The 26,094-nt window shown below is 38.0% G+C and overlaps 1 protein-coding gene across 1 annotated transcript in view; it reads left to right on the plus strand.

The window, feature by feature from the left end:
* Window positions 1–26,094, plus strand: part of dock4b (dedicator of cytokinesis 4b) — a 163,293-nt gene that overhangs the window by 72,039 nt on the left and 65,160 nt on the right. Inside the window, 7 exon segments of the mRNA XM_059325448.1 lie at window positions 2,347–2,435; window positions 9,145–9,270; window positions 14,058–14,182; window positions 14,800–14,962; window positions 19,715–19,821; window positions 22,615–22,768; window positions 25,239–25,336. Of these exon segments, the coding sequence (XP_059181431.1) occupies window positions 2,347–2,435; window positions 9,145–9,270; window positions 14,058–14,182; window positions 14,800–14,962; window positions 19,715–19,821; window positions 22,615–22,768; window positions 25,239–25,336 (862 nt within the window).

Raw genomic sequence — 26,094 nt, forward strand, 5'->3', positions numbered from 1 at the left:
ATAAGTTAACTATAAGTTAACTATGCTTTTTGCAACTACCGGATCTAAAGCGAGAAAAATGCCTCATTACTTGTTAATTAATGGTTATTAAGGACCTTATTATAAAGCGTTACCGAGACATTTTATAAACAAAAATGCATCTTTTCCTGTTGTGCTTCAGAGGCTTTTTATTTTATTTTTCACCAACACTGGCAGTGAAAAGACTCTGTGGTCCAACCTAGTCTACACGATGCCCTGAGGGATAGAAAAGGCTACTGTTGACACAGTAGTTTGACCTAAATTATAGCTGGATCAGACTGACTGGCCAAACACACTCAGCTCAGAAGAAAAAACAACCACTTTCTCTGTACCTGCAGGAACACCACAGAGGGTTTAGTCGGATTAGCATGAATGTTCTGAACTGAATGTTTTGAGAATAAGATCCAGACAAGACGTCACTGTAAATACTGCAGGAATTTGTTTACCTGATCTGCCCTAGTTAAATAGTAAAACTGACGGTTAATAATGTTTCTTAATTGGGGTCACAGTCAAACCCATAACTTTTTACCTGCAACATCAAATCAAATATGTGGCTCATGTTACAGTCAAATATACAAATAAAGGGCAACTTTAACTTTTAATACGAACACTGGGACTCCTGGGAAAGAAGTATTATATTGTTTATGAAAATAAACCTGATGATGTCATGGGAGTTAACACTGTAAGGGTGCGGAGATGAAAAATGAAAATAAACAAAACAAAAAACAAATAGAAAGCCTGTGTTACAAACTGGAAACGTGGCATTTTAAAGATGTAGGCATTTACCCTCAAGGATGCTTTGGGTGCATTATGGGAAATGTAGTATCCAGCTATTTAGGGTCTTTTCCCAAATACAAAAAAATGATTAGACCATTTTTTTCTTCAATTTCTTGTTCATTTTAATGCCTGGCACAATTAAAGGGACATTTTTTTGGACAAATATAATGATAACAACAAAAATAGCTCAAAATAAGTGTAATTTAATAGTTGATATTTAGACATTTTCATGGTTTTCTTGATATGAAACAAAACCATTATGATGATGAATGATGTTATCATTATCTTTGTCCAAACAAATGTACCTTTAGTTGTACCAGGCGTAAAAATGCACAAGAAACTAAAGAAAACAAGGGTGGTCTAATTTTTTTTTTTTCCACGACTGTATAGCATTCAATATGTCGGCCACTGCTGCATTGATTTTTGCCATTTTTTTAGTAATCTTTTTAATAATCCAAACTTTTTCATTAGTGAAGTACTAAGTTGCTGCATGATCCCTTTGTTATTACAACAAATCATGGTTCTTACACGTTATCCAAAGTAAAAATCAAGATATTTTGACATATCTACAAGGTGCATTTTTACAGCTGTGGTAACGTATATTTTTATCTAGAATATAACATTTATGCAGAAACTATTTTCTTGACCTCAGCTGTATTTTGCTGCAGTGACTTTCAGCTTTTGTCCTCTGTGCTGAATGACATTATTGGGTTGACTCAGTGCAGCTTTTTGTCTCTGATTCTGTGCGGTTTGCCACCAGATTGTAAGTTAGAACTATGTGATAACACCATTACTATTTATATTTTTTTTTAAAGTTTTCATATTTGCAAATATTAGACGACATCTAAGCTGATGTATCTGTCACAATATCGTAAAAAAAAAATCCCGGACTCTACAGCATACTGAATATTTCACTTATTCATCACATTATTATATTCTATTCTGAGAAGCCTTGGCAACCTTTATGACTTAGGCTGCGTTCAGACTGCCAGCCAAAATCTGATTTTTAGCCCATCCAGATTAGAACTGAATGGCTCTTTTGAAGTCCGAACAGTCACAAATAACATGAAATCCGATTTTTGCAAACTGGATCGAAACCACCTTCGGGAGGTAGTTTCAGATCGCATTTGGATAGATGCGTCTCAGTCTGAACCGCCAAGGCCAATATACTGAGGTGACCTGCCTCCATCATGTTTGTTGTTGTTGTTCTTGTCACCGTCGCAATTATATGACGTCTGACGCCGTTACTATAGCAACCTGTCAGATCAGTCAATAATGTGGCCCAGTCTGAACAGAGCCATATCCGATTTAGACACTTGCTAAAAACAGTGTGGACAGTCAGCCCTAAAAATTGGATTTGAGTAGGAATCTGATTTGAATCAGATTCGCCTGCAGTCTGAACGCGGCCTTAAATCTCAAGCAGTTACAAGCACTTTATTCAAACCCCGAGCACTTTCAAATCTTGAAAAACACAATGTAATTCAAGTGGTTATATTGAAATCCAATAAGTAAAAAAATAAGTATTTTCTGTTCTCTGCCTTTTTGTCTCAGATGTAACACAGAGAGTGAGTGGTTCCAGATCCATGAGAACATCATCAAGAAAGCAAATTCTCGGTATAACCTGTCGGGCTCCAACACCGGTAAGAACCACATCTGTTTTATTCATTTTGCTTCCTCACATCTGCATATCTTTGTTTTCGGCATTAAACAAGGGGATTTAGTAAGACTCAAAGTTGGGTGGTTTAGCAGTGTGGGATTTAGTTTTATTCACTTTTTGTTTTCTGTCACGTTTTTTAAGATCTGGGATCAGCTTTCAGAGCAGATAATCAGGCTTATTTCTGTTCACAAAACCTTCATTATGCCGTGATGACAAACTTCGCAGCACGGTTGCATCATCGGCCTCTCGCCGTGCAGTAGTCAGTTTCTGGTCAGTCTGAGCATCGTTTATGTGGGAGTGAAGTTCCTCTTTAGGGGGAGCTGATCAGTCTTCACATGGTCGTGTCTGCAGGAAGCCTGCTGTTGCAAATGCATTCAGATGAATTTTATAAATAGCTGCATTCGCACCATACTGAACAACAGCATCAGCAGTTTCCCATAGCAACAGGTTGGTGGAGAGTCAGAACATTCAGTTCTTCAAATTTCAAAGAAATGTCATGTGACACATGAAGAGGTTTGTTGTGCAATGAGATTCATACTTAAAGCAGCTGTTGGTGGAATCATATCAGCCACATTTTTGTGTAAACAAAATTACAGCCTAAAATAAAGTTATGATTACGACTTTAAATATAATCTACAGTGATAAGACATGATTATGAATTAAACAGTGTTGGCTAGTTTGCAGCTGTTGGCATCAGGGGATAAATGTACATCCAACAGTTAGCAATTAGCAGCAGTTCATCAGAAGTTTGCCTTAAAGCTGATTTACATAATGTTTTTGTAAAATGCAAACTTGCCGCAGGCTGTTATTTCCATAAAGAAAATATTAATTTTACCGGGTAACAGAGTTCATTGTCTTCTTATACTGTATCTTAGTGGAATATACAGCCTGCTCAATAGAAAAGGTTGAGAATTGTTTGAGAGAAAAGAGATTATAGGAATGTCAAGAATCTGGGAGACTGATCTACTGACTCAGCTCCCCTCACAAGACCAATAATTACTCGAGGAGAAGTCATACAACTCTGGGACTTGAAATTATCACGAATAAATCTTGCATGAAGGAGTGCGGTAATTAAACTGAATGACACAAAATCATTTAACACAGTGTGCGTTATCCAAGCAGCATCTTTACACTACAGTGATTCATAACAAAACTGCAGCATCCAGCTGAAGGTCTACGTGACGCTGCTGGTGAATAAATGGAAACGTAAGTGGCTTTGCATGGCTGAGCTGATAAGTGCAACAAAAGTCTAAATTAATTTCTGATAAAACATAAAGCAGAGGAATTACACTTAAATTGGACTATTACACAATCACTTACATTCCCTTATCTCATACAGAACTCCAACAAAATCTTAATCAAGTTCTTACATCAGCTTTATTTTTCTACTTAAACTGTTGACTGGCTGTATTATAACCCTGCGGAGGCACATGTTATCAGATTCAATCACAGATTAAAGACTGATAAAGTGTTGCTTTGTTGATGTTAAACTACCAAGACCTTCGACAGATGGCACTGCAGAGATGTGGCTTACTCAGTTAGTGTTTCGTGCCTGATGGATGACATTTTAAAGCTTTAAGATAAGCATTCTGTAATCAAAAACAACTAATTGAGGACAACGTTACTGGCAGGAGACGGCATGCTGTGTTAATTCACAGTATTTTCCAACATATAAGTGTTTGCTCTAGGCTTTAATTTTACAGCATTATGCACACTAGCATGCACACTGACACACTCATAATAAACACATGAAATATCTTAAAGAGTTGCTCTCGTATTTTGCGGCTGCGTGCACTTTGATATTAGCTATTGAGGAGCTGTCAGCTAAAGACATTGATCCAGCTGAACAGCTGATTAGCCTCAGTGCTTCCTCTTTTAAAGTGCATTAGAGGAGAGCTGTGCGACATTTGTCACAATACTCTGGCATGCATAATGCATAATAATTTCTGCTAAAATTACATTTCCACCACTTAACTGAATTAGACTTTGATCGTACAAAATGAAATGCTTTATACAAAAAAATGTGGAGATGATAATTTCAATTTTTAGGATAATAAGAGCTGAATATTAGGTTTCATTTTTGTACCATGAGCCTCATTTATTATCATTGTATTAGCTTTGACAGTTTGGACTCTGCTCTTATTGCTGCTTTTTATCTTCTTTTATCTCTTTGATTACATGTCTCTCTCACACACACACACACACACACACACACACACACACACACACACACACACACACACACACATATTTTCTCTAGTAGCGCTGATGGCCTGATATCACATTCATGGAAAAGCATATGCAGCAGCAATAAGTTTGACATCATGTCAAAAAACTCCAGGACCACCTGTGCAAACTATCAGGTTGCTTTTTTTCTGTTTTCAAAGAGATAATTTGGATTTTTTATGTCAGTTTTTGTGAGGTTCTTATCTAGGGACAGTGTATTACCTCTAGTAGATACCGGTTGACACATCCCTTAGTTTGGAGAAGCAGGCAGGAGCACCTACCTATACGAAGCTTAGCAATGTACTGTTGTGGAAAAATCAATGACAGTGTACACCATATCTAGAATGTTTTCAAAGCTTTACCACTATCTCTTTTTACATCATCAGTCAACATGATCACATTCTTTCAACCAAACTGTCTCTAATGCCTTCAGGCCAACATTATAATGTGCCCTTACAGAGAATAAGTCCTTTTTCTCTTCTGCCATTAAGCTTCTGAACATATACGTTACCCATCTTTAATGACCCTTATTTTAAAGTTGTTCCTCCTACTGACTTTATATGGTTTTTATATGTTTTTCTTTTATGGTTCTTATTGTAAGTTGTCTCTCCTACTGCCCCCACGTCCCTTATATGTTTCCTTTAAGTTATTAACTGAATTCATTTCTTGGTTGTCTGTTGTATGTATGTATGTATGTTCAGACTGGGAAAGCTGCAAATGAATTGCCCCCTTGGGGATAAATTAAGTTGATTCTAATTCTGTTTTAGACTCCAGATCCAACAGATTTCTTCTCTCTCTCTCTCTCTCTCTCTCACTCTTGTGTCCATCGATTGGCATTATACGGTATGTGGCATAGTTGTGCGAATGTGTAGGAAGTTCTATGTTAAGAAATTGTAGTGCGAAAGGAAAAAGGCTGTCTCACAGCAAGGTAAAGCATTAAGTTACTCTAGATATGTACACTAAAACTGAAATGTTTTGTTTTTTTACTGGCTAAAATGAGTTTTGCTGCGTCCACCTCCACAGCTGTACACTGCTTAGCCTCTGTGCTCATCCAATCTGGGGGCGTACAGACCGCCTTCCACTGTAGGTAATACACTGACTATGGATAGACAACCGAAATCAAAACTATCCCTCTAAACATCCGGCACCATAGCTGTGCTCACTCTACATTCAGAACAGCTATCCACAAATTCCCTCGCAGCACATTTTTACTGGAAACATCCTCATCTGAAAAGTCAATTCGTCCCAAAGGGCTATTATTCTACTGCAGAGCAACATCCCAGCATAGATAACACTTGAGTCACTTGTCTGGCCTCGACACAAAATGTGCAAACTGTAGAGAGTATTTCATCTTAAGCAAACAGGTCAGTGTCTCCTCTCCACTTTGTCCCTATGAAAACGTCCATGCAGGAATTATGGAACATGGTGCATAATTTATGGACCACAATTTATTACACTTAGTGTCAGGAGGGCAATTAAAACAAGCGCGCAGTGGAGTGAGATAAGGTTATGTGTGTTTGTGTGTGTGTATATGTGTACATGTGTGCACCATGCCATCTTTGTTTGAGTGTGTGTGCACCCTGGTGTGTGTCTGAAGTTGTCTCGCTGTGTGGTTCTCCTTTTAAAGGACCTGGCAGTCTTCCAGAAGTCTCTTATTAGCAGCCAATTAGCAGAGGAGAGATGAATGTGCTGCCCTTAATATATAAAGAACACCGGGCTGTTTGAGTAATAAAGAGGCAGACAGACAGTGTATGTGGAGAGACAGGTATTTTGTTCACATGTAGCCTAATAGCTATCTATTTTTTTACCCATGTTTTTCAGGGTCATGGGGGCTTCATGGGTAATCAAATTCAAAAGACAAGAGAGGGAGTTGATGCGAAAAGATGGTGATTTTGTTTACACATAGCCCAGTAATCCATAAAAGGGATTTCATAAGAATCTGGCTCTGCATGAGTCAGGTCAGGTAGATAATTCAGCTCCCACCTCCATGCGAGCGTAGGCAGCGACAGAAGAGGCTGCGACAACTCCACTGTTTTGTTTTTTGAGTTTTTATTTTTCTTGTGAAGAGGCAGGCCGGGTGGGCTGAGGGCAGCAAAGGTTGAGGGTGTTTTTTTGTCAGCGTCAGCTACATCTACCAGGCAGAATAGTAATGAAGCTGGTTTGCCTTAATTGTAGCCCTGCAGTAGCTTTTAAAGCCTGTCTCTGTGTATGTGTGTTTGTTTATGTGTGTATAAATGCCAAAGGCTCGATCCACATTAACGGGCAGGCAGATTAGGCCAGGGTAAAAAAAGAATAAAGAAATCTCCCTGAACCTAATGGGATCTCCTCTTTCATTTCCCACCAGCCCTTTGTGCCAGGTTGAACACACTGCTGATGGACTGTGTGTGTTATTTTTGAATTATTTAGATCAGAGGACTGTTCTGTGGCGTCTCTGTCACCCCATGTCCTCTAGACCCAAATATTATACTGTTGGGATATGGGTTTGTTTTACCACTACTGTAGAATAACAGAATCTTAAAAAATGAATGCCTTTAATAAAACCAGACGACACATGTTGCAGCACAGTCTTTGCTGTGTTTTGGCTTGTTTTTCTCTCCTCCTTTGATCCTGGTGTTTCCCGAGGGCTGGGCTTTGCACACACACACACACAGGTGCAATGACACCTCAGCAGTTCGCTAACTTGTTGCTCTCGCTACCAATATTAGCTGTTGAAAAAACATACATGTAGGCTGATATTCAACCTATCTATTATGAGCAGAGGAAAAGTCTCCTCATCACTTGGCAAGTTTATGCAGCATAGAGTGTTTTAGCTTAAGCTAACTGCAGCGCTATGCTATGCAGCCTCAGTAACCACACTCTGGTTTGGTAAGATGTGAGCTGCATCAACTGAAAGCTAGCTGCTAAGTGTAGCGAAGGTTAGCCTTAGCAAAACCTAAAACTAAATTAACTTTTTAAATTTTAAATATATCAGCTGTGGTTAACTGACAATTTGGTAGTTCAGTATGTTTTTTTCAGCATAATTAAATTGAGGTAGCAGCTAAATCAAATCAGCTAAAACTCTTGCTAAAGACAACTAGCTCACGTTAGCAGAGTAGCAGTAGCTACTGCTTTTAACGTTTGACTCTGATGGAATTCATGTGATTTGGTGAAGTTAAACTGCATTTCACCTCCAATAATGTTTTAGTTGTACATGTATTTATTTTTATTGACTTAAATATAAAGAAGTCAGAGATATGAAACAGGACAGTCTGTACCAGATATATTTTATTTTTTACATTTGAAGCTTCTGTTGAGGTTTTCAAAGGAAGCTTCTGTGAATGTCTGTCGTCATATTTTATGACATGCACCGCCCTAAAAAAAATGATTACAAATCAGATATATGCATTGAGCGTAAGAGCTGAAATAGATTTTTTGTTATTGTGGATATAAATGTAATTTATGGTGCTGTTAGATTGCTGCTAGACAGCCCTGTTAAAAAAAAAGTGTGCCTCCCTATGTGTGTGTCAAGTTGGAGAGCAAACAATATTTTTAACTGCAGTGAAGATGTTCTTTATTAAAAGCTAAACAGCAACAAATATGGATCGAAGCATGATATTTTGTGTGATAATTTTTTTTTCAAATAATGCAGGTTCGATAGCAATTACTTTGGGGGGTAAACTAATCGTCCCTAAAAAATCCTCAAAATAAAGCAACATTTTCATCTGATACACAAATCTGAGAACTTGACACTGTTTTCCCTTTACTTAACAGCCTTTTCTATGCCTTTGTAGTGTAATGAATTTTGGCATATTGCAAACAGGTTTGCAAACAAGTCACGTTGCCTTGTTGACTCTCAGTGACTGAAACCTCTCGCAGCTAATGAACCGTTTCACCACTGCCTCCAAACTTTCCTGCAAACACCCACAACAACAATAATAATCATCATCTCGTCTCTTACACACTTCCTTGCTGTTAGGCTGTTTGTGTTTCTGCCTCTTGGTGTCATGAGCACGGACAGGCGCACACACGTGGACAACAAGGAGACGAGTTTTGAGCTGTAAATATAAGCTTTAATTTAGCTGCGCTGACATTTGGAGTTATTGCATAAGGTTATTGATTTGAGACGACAGCCTTCATGTAGGATTTCCTCCTAATAAAAAAGAGCTGGGGATGACTCACAGGCTGTTTGCATTTTTTGGTTTATGTATGTGGGGGTGTCTGCTTCCTTCCATAAGCATTGCTGCTGGCAGGAACGACTGTAGTTGTCTGGTTTGCAACTTCATGTGGCTGTAATAAAACTGAAAATATGCCCTTGTGAATCCTTTTTTTTTTTTGCAATACAAGATTGTTTATTGTTTTGGGAATAGGGTTATAATATATTTTGAGAACTTTATTGAGTGGCTGTGCTGCAAGGGAGGAAAGATCAAGGCTCTAATGTAGGTGGATGACATTTCAGATTTTGAATTTTGTTATTATTTCTTTGTTAGGTCTGGCAGTGGCTCTCCAGCTCCTCCACGGGGACATAGAGCAGCTGAGACGAGAGTACATGGTCCTCTTCACTCGGGGTGTGTCCATCACCCGGAAACTGGGCTTCTCTGATGTCATCATGCCAGGTAGGACACCACAAACAGCTCACTCATGCCATGTTTCCTCTGCATGGAATGGCTCTGCTCGACTCGACTAACGAAAACTTACCCTCCTCCACCATGAACTCAAACAAAGCTGTCGCAGAGTAAGGGCCAACTTTAACTTCACACCAGGTCAAGCCCCCTCCAGCTCTTCTTGTTGGAACCACTTGGGCCATTGAGCATCCAACAGTGTAGATATTTCTCACATCAGCATCATCCTGTTACATTTGCACTTTTGGAAGTGAACTTAAAACCTGCACTTTGGGTGAACTTCCACTAAAGTCACTTGCCACTTCAGACTCTTGCCTATGTGGGGACGAGCCATGAATGAATGAATGAGTGAATCATGTATGTCTTATGTCTATGTGTCTATGTCTGTGGCTTCCTATTTTGTGTGGTGTTTGTCTTGTCTTTGTATTGTAGAGCACACTGCAGCAAATCTCCAACAACTTCTGTTGTATGGCAATTAAAGTATTGAATCTTGAATTTCCTGCTATACCTTCTTTTCATCCAGCTTTTTCTGGGTCCTACCTATCTTCTGTTCAAGAACTTCCCTATTCTTGTGGGTTTGCAGTCATCATGGATGTCAGCTGTTTTTCCTGTTGCTCGACTTAGACAACTTCTCTTTAGGTCAGATGATGGACTTACTTTCTATTCCTGCACATTGGACATTTAAGAAGCTAACTTTCTGGCTAGCTTTAGATTTCACTGCATTCTCTAGACATTGTGGATATACATAGGTGCATCTCAATGAATTAGAATGACATCGAAAAGTTTGTTTATGTCAGTAATTCAATTCAAAAAGTGGAAATAACACATTATACAGATCCATTACACACAGAATGAAACATTTCATGTCTTCATTTATTTAATTTCTTGTAATTATAATGATTATGGCTTACATTCAATGAATTCAGTGTCTCAAAAAAAATGATTTTACAAAAAGACCCAATTTTAAAAAGTATGTTTAATATGGAAATGTTGGCCTCTGAAAAGTATGTCCATCTATATGACTCAAACTTGACTTGAACTACTGGAAATTGACTTGTCCATGATATTCTAATTTATTGAGATGCATCTGTAAGTTCAAGCCCGTACCGAGTTACTATTATAGCTCCTTCCTGGAAAAGGGAATATTTTGACTGATTATGTAATTGTGCACCGGTAATACAATTGTCCAACCAATGTCAACCAACCAAAGTAATCCTAAATGACAAGATAAACTAAGCTAAGATAAGCTGTTATTATCCTTGTAGGGAGATTCAGGAGTCTTGGGAGCAACAGAAGTGAAGTGAAACACAGTTGACAGGTAGGAGTCAGAGTCAAGGACGTACGGCTAAATCAGAATAAAAATAAAAACGATAATAATAACAAAGCTAAGATAATTGATGAGATAAGTAAAAATGCATAATAATAATTATTACATTAATAATAATAATTATTGATTTATCATTATTTTTAAATATAATTTGAACAAACCCTCCCTTTAGCCGTTCTTATGAAATGTTTTAATGCATCAAATTAAGTCCAATTAGCAACTTTTTTGTATTTTCTTGCTCAATCTCTACTTTATCTACTGTTTACTGAAAGATTAGCCTACAGCAATCTAATGCCATCTTCTGACCAAAGTACATTCATGCAGCTTTGTTTATTTGCTCTAAACCAGTTGATGGAAACATCCCTAATTCCCATTTTTTTTAATTTTTCTAAATTCGCTTCAAAATTCGATTTATACAGTGGCCCTGAGAGCTCACAGCGCTGCAACTTAAGAAAACACATGAAGATGTTTTCTCAATTTGCTTGTTTCTTCTGTATTTTCATCAATTTGACAACACAAGCTCAGCATTTAGAAAGTGTGCTGCAAAGACCACAACACAACACAATGAGAAAAAGTGATGCAAAAACCAGAACACTGTTGTTGTGTTGTGATCTTTGCAGCGCTTTTTCTTATTTTGCATGTGTTTTCCTAAGTTGCAGCACTGTGAGCTCTCAGGGCCACCGTAGATTTGACTTTAATGGAAACACGGCGAGTGTTGTCCTTTGATTTTCTATTGAAGTTGTTTTTTCTTCTCCATTGTGACTATTTGTAATCATACAAACTACCTGGTTCTGCTCCCATGCATTTTTTTAATGAAATAACTTATCCTATCGAGCACAAGGCTCATACAAATTCACATGCACTTACTCACTGAAAATGTAGTTTGCCATTCACCTAACTTGCTTATCATTGCACTTTGAGAGGAAACAGGAACACTTAGTGCTGCTAAGAGAAATAAAACACATAATTTCCTTTGTAAATCATCGCATACTTTGAAAAGTCTTACCAGGCAACAGGTGTCACAGTCATAAACTGGGGACTTTATGTGTGATATCAGTCAATAAAAGTAATAAAACATTGATTCATGGAATAATATTTACCTGACACCTTTTTGATATCATCATTATGTGTTGTAAACCTTGACCTGCCTTATAACATCAGCTGCAGTTGCCTTGGTGACAACCCTACCTATTGTGTGCGAGCAATATTTGATTTCCACCTTAGGGTGCCCTCAGCTAGATGAAATATTCAGGTTGCCTCAAGTAGATAGGCATCACTTAGATAGCTTCTCCTCTAAATGACACAGACCCCCGCAGAGAGACCCCCGGGGCTTAGCTGGACGGGGTTGCCGTGGTAACCACTGCCCAACCACTCGAATGTAAGATGAAACAAGGGACTAAAGTTGCACATGTTTATATTTACATATGCCATGCAGAAGAAAAGCACAGAAGGGAAATTAGCTTTTTCTGTTCATTCTTTTATGAGAGCTGGACATCAGGGGAGTTTTTTTCTGTTCTTTTAAATAAGTGAGGTGTGTTGTCTGGTCACACAGATAAAGAGGAACCACAGACTGCGGGTCCCACAGCGCCTCACTAACACAGATTTATGTTCACTGTCTCTTTCTTTGTCTTTGTCTGACTACAAACCCTTAACGCTGAGTGCTCTCACCCTGTCTGCCTGTGTAAGTCTGCCCTTGGGCTAAGGAAACTGTCTCTCCCTCTTTTTCTGTCTGTCTTTTCTGGATTTGTGTCTCACTGTGTGTTTCTCCTCATTTTCTTTCTTCAGCTGCTCCAGCCCCACCCTCTCCGCTTCCCTTTTTCCTATTGTAAATTAAGAAACTGCCCCTGTGTGTGTCTGCTCTCCTGCACTGTGTGTGTGTGTGTGTGTGTGTGTGTGTGTGTGTGTGAGTGTGTGAGTGTGTGAGTGTGTGAGTGTGTGAGTGTGTGTGTATGTGTATGTGTATGTGTGTGTGTGTGTGTGTGTGTGTGTGTGTGTGTGTGTGTGAAGTGTACAGTATATAGAATGCCCCATGTTGCTATGGTTACTGTTGTTAAGCAGAAAAATCAATGTTGACCCTAGAGATAGAGATATGATGCACACACACTCACACTCACACACACACACACTCATAGAGGTTATAGGGAACCTCTTTTACAATGTGTCTGACCGCAGCTCGGCTGCACAGGAAACAGGCCTATCCTCTTTCTTACCCAGAGCGCTTTGCAACAGTTTGACTTCCCCCACAGAAGGAAATAAAATAGTGCCTGGCCTCGTCATTGTACATTCAGCTGCAATTATAACAAAAAGATGTAGGATGTTACTCCCTGAGATTATTTCCCCCTAATTGTTTTTACAGATTGCAGCACAGAAAAGGTCAGATTTTTTTGTTTTCGTGAGTCCCAGACACCAAGTTCATTGTTTACGCACCTGATTTTACCAGGTTATTATACAATGGATGTGTAGAAAGCAAGGGACAGGCACTAGTTAAGATTTGATCTCAAAATCTTGTGGGTATAGGGTGCTGCTGCTGTTGACAGGGGGTTCATGGAAAGGTTGTAGAGTTGCTTTTGATTTAATTAAAAGAATATATGAGATAAGATCAGATAAGATAAACCCTGCTTAGCCCCACAATGGGGAAATTGCACCATTACAGCAGCAAGTGGACAGCAGACAGAATATGGTAAATGGTAAATGGAGATATAAACAAGAGTAGTGTAAAATAAAATAGCATCAATATAAAATAAACAAGGGGGAGAATATAAAATTATTGAATAATATCAACAAATTTATTTCTATTGCCTAAAAGTTCTATAGAGCCTGTAATGCTTCCGAATGGAGATACATGAAACTCGATGAATTGCCTCAAGTGTTGTCACCTGAGTCAACGTTGGTTGGGGCTGAGGCCTAAAAGTTTGAAAAAAATAAATAAATCTGGATTTAGAAAGAAGTGAGCCTACCAGTCCTCTGTGTCCCACTCCTCATTCCTGCATGAAGCTACATTGTGGCTCCATTAGCCGCTGCCAGAATAACACACCAAAATGTTGGTTGTGTGTTGCATCCTGGGTAATGTACGTGTCAGCTTCTGTGAAAGGAAGAAGAATGCATGGAGGAAAAAAGGTGGTCTGGTTCGATTTAGTTTGACAATGTCATAGCAGTGCAATGCTAAATAGGTCTCTTGTTGCTCTGCTGTAATCAAAGAATATGGATTTTAGCAACCCAGTCTACTTGCAGATTTTAAATCTTGTATTCTCTGGTGACGAAGGGTCATAACTCAGACTTAGATTTCACATCAGCAGAAAATATATCATTAAATGCCACTAATCTCACTGCTGTCCACCCACTGTCATGAAGCATTACGCTAGAAAATGTCGTCAAGCTGCTGAGAGATCATTAATAATGCTTGCATAATCATAATCGATGCATTGTTGCCTCTTTTACCTTCTTGTTCCTGCAGGAGAGATGAGGAATGACCTTTACATCACACTGGAGAAAGGCGAGTTTGAGAAGGGCGGGAAAAGCGTTGCCAGGAACGTAGAAATCACTGTCTATGTGCTGGATATTGACGGGCAGATTCTCAAGGTAAAAAACATTTTTTCTTAATCAGCATCTGAAAGTCTGTTGTTATGTCTCCATTTTGCAAGAACCATGACTGCCACTGGGAAAATATATGCTTTTTAATGACTCTCCACTTTCTTAAAGGACAGTAAATGCCTTTTAAGTCCTTAGTTAACTCTGTTTCCCCCCCTTTAATAGCTGGAGTCTTATTTTGGAGCAAAACTCTTCATTTAAATATCACTGACCCAGATGAGAGCTAAGTGTCTCTCCAGTGTGTTGCCCGTTTCTGGTGCAGCGCTGTGACAGTCTGCTCCTGTGGTTTCCTGCGCTGCCTCGGCCTTGAACAGAAAATAGACTCAAATATAACCCTGCTGCCACCGCATGGCATGCAACCCTCTGACACACATAAACACACACATGTAAACCGTGTCATTCTCGCTTTATTGGCATATGTGGTGTGTGGATGGTTTTCAATACACTCCTATCTTTTTATGTCTGACTGACTCATTAATCTATTGTGTCTTTGAAATCTTGCTCTTACCTCATGCTTTCGGCCAGCCTGTCATTTCCTCCCTTCGCTTCCTGTTTTTTCTTTTCATTCTTCTCCTGTTGTTACTCACTCTCCTCCGTCTGTCTTTCAGAGTCACGTGGCTGCCGGCTCTGGTGAACCAGGTGGGGATGACTACCACTCTCTGGTGCTGTACCACAACAACAGCCCCCGCTGGGCCGAGCAGATCAAGCTGCCCATCCCGGTCGACATGTTCCGCGGCTCGCATGTCCGCTTTGAGTTCAGACACTGCTCCAGTAAGTGAACAGGACTGCCACAATAACACATGTTTTAGGACGATATACAGTCATGGAAAAAATTATTAGACCACCCTTGTTTTCTTTCATTTCTTGTTCATTTTAATGCCTTATACCAGCTGTTCTCAACCTTGGGGTCCCGACCCCAATTGGGGTCGCAAGATGATTTCTGGGGGTCACCAAATCATTTTGGAAGTCAGCTCTCTCTCCACTGTGTTAAAGTGTTCATGTGTTCATGTGTTTTACCCTTTTTGGTCATTTTGTGTCTTTTTTGGTCAATTTGTGTCTCTTTTGTGTCTTTTTTTTTATCATTTTGTGGTCAATTTGTGCCTTTTTTTGGTCATTATGTGTCTTTTTTTGGTAATTTTGTGTCTTTTTTTGGTAATTTTGTGTCTTTTTTTTGTCATTTTGTGTCTTTTTTTGGACATTTTGTTTCTTTTTTGTGTGATCTGAACTGTGCGTGTGAGATTTTCCATGGTTATCAAGAAAACCATGGAAAATGTCTAGATATCAGCTGGAATTGATGCTTGGGAAACAAATCATACTGCCTGTCAAACATTTGCAGCATTACGTCATACACAACACAGAAAAGCACAAAAAGTCAATATGTTGAGTCCAGAAAAAAACTATCGTGTCCATTTTTATATTTTGAACAATAAGCTGAGTGCTAAGCTAGTAATTATTACAGGCCCACTAGGCCTGTCACGATAACATATTTTTTAGGACAATATATTTTCCCAGAAACTATCACGATATATCATTGTAATAATGTATAGTTTTATAACAAAATTAGAGTATAATAAGTTCATCCTTTTCCACATCAATGCATTTTTTAATCTCGAGAATATTAAACATTGGAATTGAAATGTGGACAAGAAATATTAAAATATTAAAATAATAATAATAATAATAATAATAATAATAATAATATATTAAAACAAATAAATCAACTACAACCAAAACAAATAAAATGAGACTTTCAGGGTCTGTTAATAATAATAATCTTTATTTATAGAGCACTTTTCAAAACACATGTTACAAAGTGCTTAACAAAACATCATTAACAGAGATAATCATTATGTATTATATTATTTTATTATTAAAATCACATATAAACAGCTGGAATGGCTGCTTGGGAAATATAGTTTTTTATTCAACAATTTTTGCCGCCTGTCAAACATTCGCAGCATTACTTCAAACACAAAAAAAGCATTAAAATTCACACATGTAAATGACAATACATTGAGTCAAGAAAAAAACTATTGTGTCCATTTTTATATAATGAACGATAAGTCAATATAGTAATTATGGTCACAGGTCTAGGACTGTGTATATTTATCTAGAAAAGGTGAAGTGTTTTTTCCCAGGCTTTCACACATTTCCACACACTCGCTCTTCAGGTGTGAATGCCTTGGGTGCTGCTCTATTTTCAGCTGATTATCCAGAGCAGTTGGAGGTAGAAAGGCATTGTTATAGAGGAAGAGGAGCACAATAAGCATCACTTTCCCGTCCGCTCAAATGTGCCAACCCTCCAGTCTCATGCCCAAAAGCTGCTGCCATCCCCAAATAGATTGTGTCCAAGAGTATGAGTGTGCGCTTGTTTCAGCATTTTCATAATGAGACTAGTTTGTCCAACTTCTCACCTCCTAATGAGACAAAACTTTAATTATGAGCAAAATATTGCTCTCCCTCTCTCTCTCGCCCTCTTTCCTGGCTGCAGGGAGAGGGCAGTCTCTTCTCTCATAACAAGCTGATATTATTATGCCGTTTGCAGTCAAGCTGGGAGGCTGTGTGGCTGTGTGCAGTAGATATAGTAGCCTTATTACTGCTGGCAGGGCTAGCCTTGCTACCCAAGGGCTCCCTATTAAGAGCCCAATTTAAGCCTGTGGTGACACCAAATTGAGGAGACCATATTACACGTACTATTAGGGCTCCCAAACTCTGGGACAACCTGCCTGTAGAAATATGATTAGCTGAAACTCTCATTTTCAATTTAGGCAGAACAGAAATTTTCCTGCATGTGCTTTTAAATTCCATCTTGTTTGCACTCATTATGCAGCAGTGGTAATTGGTAATTTGTTTGTTGGGAGCCCAGTGTTGTTCCTGAATAGTGCTAAAGGGGACTGTAAGGACCTTTCAGCATCAGCAGTGCAATAGTTTGTTTCATTGTTGCTGATTGTTTGATGATAGATTCAGCGATATTTCAAACAATATGCAGTAATGAGCACACTTTATTGTTGCTGCCATAGGAACAGATGTTTTTTTCTCTCTCTCACTAGACAGTTTAAAGATACAAACTCTTTCCTTGTTCACAAATTTTTAGATATCTTAATATAGTGTTCAGGCAGCATTACAGTAAAGAGAAGTAATTTTCTGAACATACCAGGGAGTTCTAATTGTTCTATGATTTACTTTACCTACTTGGTCATTATATCCACATTAATGATGATTACTCATTGTGTAGATATTTTGTGAAAGCCCCAATTGTCAACACTACCATATTGTAATATAATATGGATTTCAAGGTTATTTGGTCAAAAATACTGTGATATTTGATTATCTTCATATCACCCAGTCCTCCAGCTGCTTGATTTTGGGAAAAACATCACAATAATTTGACACAAATAAATAAATTATATATATAACTTGTGTTTTTAACAATGGATTTTCTTGAACTTCAAATATAATTAAACTGATTGAATTAAATAATATAAAATATATAAATATATGTATATATACATTTAAATAATGACATAAAAAATACAAATGTATTATATATGTTTCATCGTGCACCACAACAGTCATTCTATCTCAGTTATATCTTCTTTTCACATTTCTTGGATCCAAAATTGTAATTAAAAATAAAGTTTGATTAATCATCCAGCCCTGATATAACGGCATAGTGTATTTGGTGGAGTGGTTTCAAGATAGAACGCATCAATCTCTACCTGGTCTGCCAAGCTCAGCTAAGCCTGAGTTACACACAGTAACACTTAATCTTTCCTAATCTCCTCACACCCAAGGCTGTGAAGGTTTATAGATTAGGAAAAGCTGTCCTAAAAGAACCACACGCACAACAAAAAGCAAAAGTTTACAGTCCTGAGTCTTGTTCCTGGTGTTAAAACTTAATCACAGCAAAGCACGACAGAAATAAAAAGGCCCTGCTGCAGAACCATTTTCCAAGTTTAATACAATAAACTTGTGCTTCTCCTGGGAGAGTGAGCGCACACACACACACACACACACACACACACAAGCATGCACACACTGCGAGACGCAGCTTAAGCGGTGTGTTGCAATGAAAGGGAATAGGAACCTTCCTCGCAATACACTTCTCACTTCCCGCTGTGCACACATTAGCACTTTATTGCTAAAGCAGCAGATAAATCAGATTACATGTGTTCATAATGCAAATTATGCCCAGAGCTTTCAGAAAGCTTCTTAAAAACTCAGCAGCCGGCATTAATCAGGCCCACGAAGAGTTACTTAACAGCATCTAAAACAACAACTTCTGCTTTATGCCAGTGGTAAAGTTGTATGTAAGAGCACTGGGTGTCGTTGAAGATTAAAGATAGCATGTAGAGACTTCCTGTGTTACTGTAAATATTAAATGTATCTCATCAAATGTGTGATGTGCATCATTGAGGCTTAACAAACCATTTCCTTTTTTTCATGAATTTCCTTTATTTGCAAAGTTATCTGTCTAGTCGTCTTCTTTTGCCTCTTTCTGTTGCATTTCTACATTTGTTGGCGCTCTTCTGTTTCAGATCAGAGGAATAATGTGAGTTTATAACCTGCATTTTTATGTTTGTAGGTGGTCCACAATGCTTATCAGCTCGATGCTAGTTTTACATTTTAATGGTCCCATGTCTTTTTTGATTATAAAGCAGGTATAGTCGCTATATAAATACTGAAAGTGTTCAAAATGATCAATCCTGGAAGCAGTGCACACTATTCAAAAACTGTGCCTTTAAACAAGCTGTCAGGGCTTCTCAAAGGTAGTGATGTCACAACTATACTATATACAGTCATGGAAAAAATATTAGACCACTCTTTTTTTCAATTTCTTGTTCATTTTAATGACTGATACAACTAAAGGTACATTTTTTGGGCAAATATAATAACAAAAATAGCTGATAAGAGTTTCATTTAAGAGCTGATATCTGGACATTTTCCATGGTTTTCTTGATAATAACAAACATCAGTATCGAGAACCATAGACAGTGTCTGGATATCAGCTCTTAAATGAAACTCTTATCAGCTATTTTTGTTGTTATCATTATATTTGTCCAAACAAATATACCTTTAGTTGTACCAGGCATTAAAATGAACAAGAAATTGAAGAAAACAAGGGTGGTCTAATAATTTTTTCCATGACTGTAGGTAGAAAGTGCTGCCACAGTCCATTTACAGTCATTCCCCGGCTGCAATGATGGTGCAGAGGCGAAAAGAGCTTAGATGTGGAAACACTGACCAATCAGAGCAGAGCAGCTTTTTTTCAGAGAAAAATAATGTGTTTTTTTAACATTAAAATAGTTAAACATGTTGAAGTAGAAACCCAAAATATAATGTGTCTCCTTTAATTACTGCACTGAAGGCTGAGCATCAGATTCACTGTTTCAGCTTGTTCATTTGTATTGCATAATAAGAAAACCGGTTTCATAACATTAGTTTTTGCTTTGTTTGTTTTGCTGCAGTCTGTGCTGGTGTATTTTGGACTCAATGCCATGTCCATGTGTTGTTGTTTGACAGCTAAAGACAAGGGAGAGAAGAAACTGTTTGGCTACTCCTTTGTTCCTCTGATGCAGGAGGATGGCAGGACTCTGCCAGATGGCACCCATGAGCTCATTATCCAAAAGGTAAAAACATTCATACCCTCGCTGCCGGGATTTTGACTGAACAACATGGAATGGAACTGACTGTGTGCTTTGCAGGATCTTTCTTGTTTGGCACATGTACAGTGCTTCGGCATTGTACTGCAAGAAATATTCATGTTGATGTGTAATCTGTCTTGTTTTGAAGCAATGGGATGAGATAATGTCACTGTTCTCAATGTATTTCCACTCATTTTAAGTATTTTTTAAGTGTTATCCTCTTAATAGCAATGGAGTGACCTGCCTTGTATGATACTTCAAGCTGCCTGGCCTTTGCTGTATCAGTGTGCCGATCTTAAGTCCTTGCATGACATGGTATTTAACAAGAAAAGTGCAGTTTCTAAACAAAAGATTTCAGTAGACAGAGAGAAAAAACCTCCATGGCCACTCTGTTCATTGGTAAATTGCAGCTTATTGAACCCACTCACTGCATCACACAGGTGTCGCCAAGGCTACCTCAGATGGGATTACATGCTGTATATGATAATGTGAATCTTTTGCTCTAAATGCAGCCATTCTGTTATCACACTTGTTTGGTGCCACGGGCTGACAAACAGCTCACATCACTGCATTACAGACCGACCGGCCCATGAGTCATGTCCACTTACGTAACGTTTTCAAGCTGTGGGGTTGAACTGAACCACCAGTGAGTGTTAATGTATGTGTGTTTGCTTGTGCATACACATTTCATTTGAGGAAAAGTCTATCTCTGTATTTAGCTCCACCTTTATGTCCATTCTCTGAGTTTTACAGACCCTAAGAGACTCACACTTATATTTTCACACATTCTGGTTTTGAAAGATCAAAAGACAAAAGCAAATAAAATGGCCAGCATCCCCAGTTAAAAGCTACTGCAAGAGCGTCCTGGGTGTAATTCAGAATAATTGCAGACTACATGGTTTTCCTCAGCTGCAGGCGAAGGGTGTGTGCAGAAACCTCAAAAGTTTGTGGAGGACAGAAAAGCATGGAGTGCATTCATACATTTTATTGTCAGTGAGGCCGAACAGAGACCAAAAGTTTGATTATTTATTTTGCCGTTAGCTAAAGTATTCTCTACAGTCTTGGAAAAAACAAAAACTCCTCCTTTCATTGTCTTCTTTTCCAGCCAGATTTAGTCCTACCAGTCCCCCTAACCTTAGCCTGCCAGTTTTAGAGGACAGCTCTGGTATCCCTGTGTGTTCCCACCGTTGAGAGGGGGAAAAGGCCCATTCTAATGCCAGATGGAAGTTGCTGAAAAGCTCAATGAAACTGGCATGGCCTACTTTCTCCTCAGACCCAAAATAGACAGAGAAGAATCAGTCCAAACTGTGTGGTAGCTTTGGAGCTCAAACGGCCTCAGCTGGAGGCATTAAGGCAGCGCATGAAATCCCAAAAATAACAACAGTGTTCTGTGATTGATTACGTGCTGTAGCTTGAATGTCAGGATTGATAAACAGCTTATAACATTCTGATATACAATAGAAACCTCAGACTGTATATAAGAAGAGAATGTAGCCAGCCTGGTGTCACCCCTCGGTTTGTGGTTTTGAAGCCTTGAGTTGAGTTTGGCATTTTGGCTGTCGTCATCTCGTTTTAGGTGCCAGATGTGAACATATTTTGATGAGCAAGGAGGTGAGGAGGAGGACACTAAGACCCTGTTTAGACCTGGTTTTATTAATACTAAGACCCTGTTTAGACCTGGTTTTATTAAACACTAAGACCCTGTTTGGACCTGGTTTTATTAAACACTAAGACCCTGTTTAGACCTGGTTCTATTAAACAGTAAGACCCTGTTTAGACCTGGTTTTATTAATACTAAGACCCTGTTTAGACTTGGTTTTATTAAACACTAAGACCCTGTTTAGACCTGGTTTTATTAAACACTAAGACCCTGTTTAGACTTGGTTTTATTAATACTAAGACCCTGTTTAGACCTGATTTTATTAAACACTAAGACCCTGTTTAGACCTGGTTTTATTAATACTAAGACCCTGTTAAGACTTGGTTTTATTAATACTAAGACCCTGTTTAGACCTGGTTTTATTAAACACTTAACCCTGTTTAGACTTGGTTTTAAAATGTGTCTTGGGCGATCACATCACAAGTTGACAGATGAGACACATTGCTGTTGTGTGTATCATGCATCTTCAAAGGTGTCCAGCTGGTTTTGTTAGTAGTACCTACACCACTTCTGCTAGGTCATTGCATTGCAAGATGCATTTTAAAATCAAGTATTAACGGGTCTAAGGTAGCAGCTAGCAAGATATATTCGTAACTATCATGTTAACTGTGATATAGGTCACTGTGGTAGGGACTTTTCAATCACAAGATCCCCCCATCCTAAAGCATACCCTGCTTTGTTGTTTATTTTACTCAAAATTAGACAATAGTTTACAAAATAACATCATGCTGTGTTGGAGAAGACTTGAAACTAGTCAATGAGACCATAAACTCATTAGGGACATGTTTACTGAGTTAATAAATCAAGTGAGAAGTAAGGACATTTTCTCATAGACTTCTATACATCAGATTTTGCAACCAGTGGAGTCGCCGCCTGCTGGTCATTAGAAATAGTGTAGGTTTAAGGCACTTCTGATTCGACTTTGCTTTTTAGGCTGACATGTCTCCTATGACATTTTTGTACAATCATGCAAATCACCAATTTGTAATTCAGTTAAATGTTTTGACAATTAAAACAATGAATGCAGCATTACCTTAAACATTTTTATGCGTGTCCTCTAAATCTTCCCTGCCAGTTAGTAAAAAGTGTGCTTTTCTTTCCTTCCTCCTTGTCTCCAGTGTGAGGAGAACACCAGCTTGGCAGACTGCTCGCGTTACCTGAAGCTGCCATTCTCCAAAGCAAACCTGCCGTCCAACAACCAGACTCTGAAAGGCACCAAGGAGTCTTTCTGGATCACCAGCTTCCTCTGCTCCACCAAGCTCACACAGAATGGTAAACTACTCTCAGGGATTGACATTTTGGCCACTTGCCTGGTGAGGTGTTTTGGCTGCTACGCTCTAACTCTTGTCACATTTTAAATTGGAGTTAGCTTTAATGCTAGCTGGTCCTGGGAATGGAGGCAAGTGGAAAAAAACATACAATCATAGAAAAAAATATAGCCACCTTTGTTTTCTTTATTTTCTTGTTCATTTTAATGCCTGGTACAACTAAAGGTACATTTGTTTGGACGAATATAATGATAACAAAAATAGCTGAGTTTAATTAACCCTTAATAGGGCACTCATTGAAATACTTGCCAATTCCAAATTTCAACCCTAGAGAATCTTGGAGGATATTACATACTGCCAGAATGTGTAAAAAAAACAAAACAATAAAAAATAATATTTTGAGAAAAAAGTTTACGAGATTAAAGTGGCAAATCTACGAGAAAAAAATGCATAGATTTATGAGATTTAAGTGGTGAATCTGGGAGGAAAAAGGAGCTTTTTTCCCACTTTTTTCTCGTAAATCTGCGACTTTATTCGCACAGATTTGCCACTTTAAATCTCTTAAATCTGTAACTTTTTTCCTCGCAGATTTGCCACTTTAATCTACTTAATTTGTAACCTTTTTCTCAAAATATTACCTGAAGTTACCAAATATAGTTCTTTGCCTGATAAAGGGTTAAAGAGCTGATATCAAGACCTTTTCATGGTTTCTAGATAAAATCCAAAATCCTTATCAATAAAACCATGGAAAGTGTCTAGATATCAGCTGTTTTGAATTGTTTAAAATGAAACTTTTATCAGCTGTTTTTGTTGTTATCATTATATTTGTCCAAGCAAATGTACCTTTTAGTTGTACCAAGCATTAAAATGAACAAGACATTGAAGAAAACAAGGGTGGTCTCATCATTTTTTTCCATGACTGTATCAGGTGATCCATTTCCTAAGTTTGATCTAAATTGCTTCGTCTTCTGTGATTATGACAGGAGAACAGGTTTTTAAAAAAGTTTTGAAGGATGATCTTTCAAGGTTTATTTTTTAACTTGTGAAACTGGTCAAAAAAGTTTTGTCAGGTGATTTTTTTTCTTTTCTTTTTCTTTTGTCAGGATCATTTTTCTTAGTAGTTGTTGTATAATTGTCTTGGTGGCAGCAGTCTGAAGTGAACCATGGCCCCATGTTCTAAATCGGGATTAAAACTCATCTGAAAGAAAGAAAAATCGTTTTATCTTATTTAGAACATGGGGTGGTGGTGGTCTTCAGCCTCTTGTGGCCGAGACGAGTATTACAACAACAAATAATTATAAGAAAAATTATCCTGACAAAGAAAGAAAAGGAAATCACATTCCAAAATCACTAGTTATCAATGGAAAGCAAAATAAACCTAAACAAAAATTGTGTTTCACCTATTAAAAAGGAAAAGATTATCCTGGTAAAACCCTTTCCTACACAATCATGCCTATCATGCACAAACACAGGAGAGAAATCATTTGAGATATTCATCACCAGAATTGTTTCCTCCCTTCCCTCTCAGGACTTCTGTATAAAATGATGTTAAACAAACAAAAAGCAACAACTGACAAGTTCTGTGCAGATGAGAAAGTGATATTTCCATCCAAACTATCCAAGTGTGTGAAAAAACCTATGAATATGCAGCGTGTTGGGAATAGCTTCCAGTTTGCAGCGCTCACTAATGAAGCTATAAATCCTTGCCTTCAGAAAGCAGCTCTCAGAGTGGGAATTGTAGTCTTATTTTAGCAGAACTAGCTTGTTTGCCCTCATTTGTACTGGCGTGAACAATAGCCAACAAGAATCATAAACTGATTAGACTAGAGGTTGTCACTGTTATACCAGACAGCAATATATAAGACTAAGTCTAAACTTAAAAACAGTGAATAATAAATCCTCTTTCAGCTCATTAAGTCGATGGTAGAATACAGAAACAGAAAAGCTACAGGCACAATATAGTTGCAACAGCCTTTCATTTCCTGAATCGATTATAGAAGCATTGCAGAGTTTTTGATGACAAAATTTTCTTGACATTTTGGTGAAAACAAATGCAGTCATGCACCCACATGTGCACACACAGACACAAAGTTGCAAAAAAAGAGACATGCTTCAGGTTGAACCGAATCCGAAGAGACAGCTAAAAGACTTTCTTCTCCAGACTTATGTTTTATTCATGCGTATGTCTGGGGACCCTGGCTCAGGAAAATGACTTTTTATCTCCTCTATCCCGCCGCACTTGAAAATGTCATCATTTGTTTGGATTCTGTGGAGTTTTGGGGCTATAATTGAAGGGTGTGGAGATGCTTTGTGATCCGAGGTGCTCGTTGCTCTCATAATCCTGCTGTGTCTTTACAAACAAACACGAGATCTGTCTTGATCTCTTGTGCTTGTCACTTGTGTTGTTCTGTATCTCCTTCATTTACTGTGATATTTCTCTATATCTGCCTTCTTTTTTTTTTTTTTTTCTGCAGGAGACATGCTGGACCTGTTGAAGTGGCGAGCCCACCCCGAAAGGATCAACGACAGCCTCTCTAAGCTTAAGGAGATCGATGGCTCTGAGATTGTCAAAGTAGGTGCACAATGAGATTCTCCACCCTGGCATTTGTAGTATTGATTGTTTCTGATTTGATTTGATTGATTGTCTTTATTTCGAACATGCAAGCAATAAAAAAAAAACACAAGTTTAAATATGAATAGATGAATAAATAAAAAACAAAACAAAAAAGCAATAAAATTGAAAAAAAACAGACACTTTCTGCAAGTTCGAAAGGGGGTAGGAAGAAGTAAAAAAACGTATCTAGTCCTACCTCTTAACGGGTCAGTATATACATACATATATGAATAATCAATATAGTCACATACAAATATTATAAATAATTATATATATATACATATACTATAAACAATGTATATTGCATTGTGAACATGTTACATGTAAATTACTATATATACAGTACAGGCCAAAAGTTTGGACACGACTTCTCATTCAATGCGTTTCCTTTATTTTCAGGACTATTGACATTGTAAATTCATCAAAACTATTAATGAACACATGTGGAATTATGTACTTAACAAAAAAGTGTGAAATAACTGAAAACATGTTTTATATTCTAGTAAGCAAAGGGTGGCTACTTTGAGGAATCTAAAATACAAGACATGTTTTCAGTTATTTCACACTTTTTTTGTTAAGTACATAATTCCATATGTGTTCATTCATAGTTTTGATGCCTTCAGTGAGAATCTACAATGTAAATAGTCATGAAAATAAAGAAAAACGCATTGAATGAGAAGGTGTGTCCAAACTTTTGGCCTGTACTGTATATATGT

This window comes from Centropristis striata, chromosome 22 (genome assembly GCF_030273125.1).
Source record: "Centropristis striata isolate RG_2023a ecotype Rhode Island chromosome 22, C.striata_1.0, whole genome shotgun sequence".
Taxonomy (NCBI): domain Eukaryota; kingdom Metazoa; phylum Chordata; class Actinopteri; order Perciformes; family Serranidae; genus Centropristis; species Centropristis striata.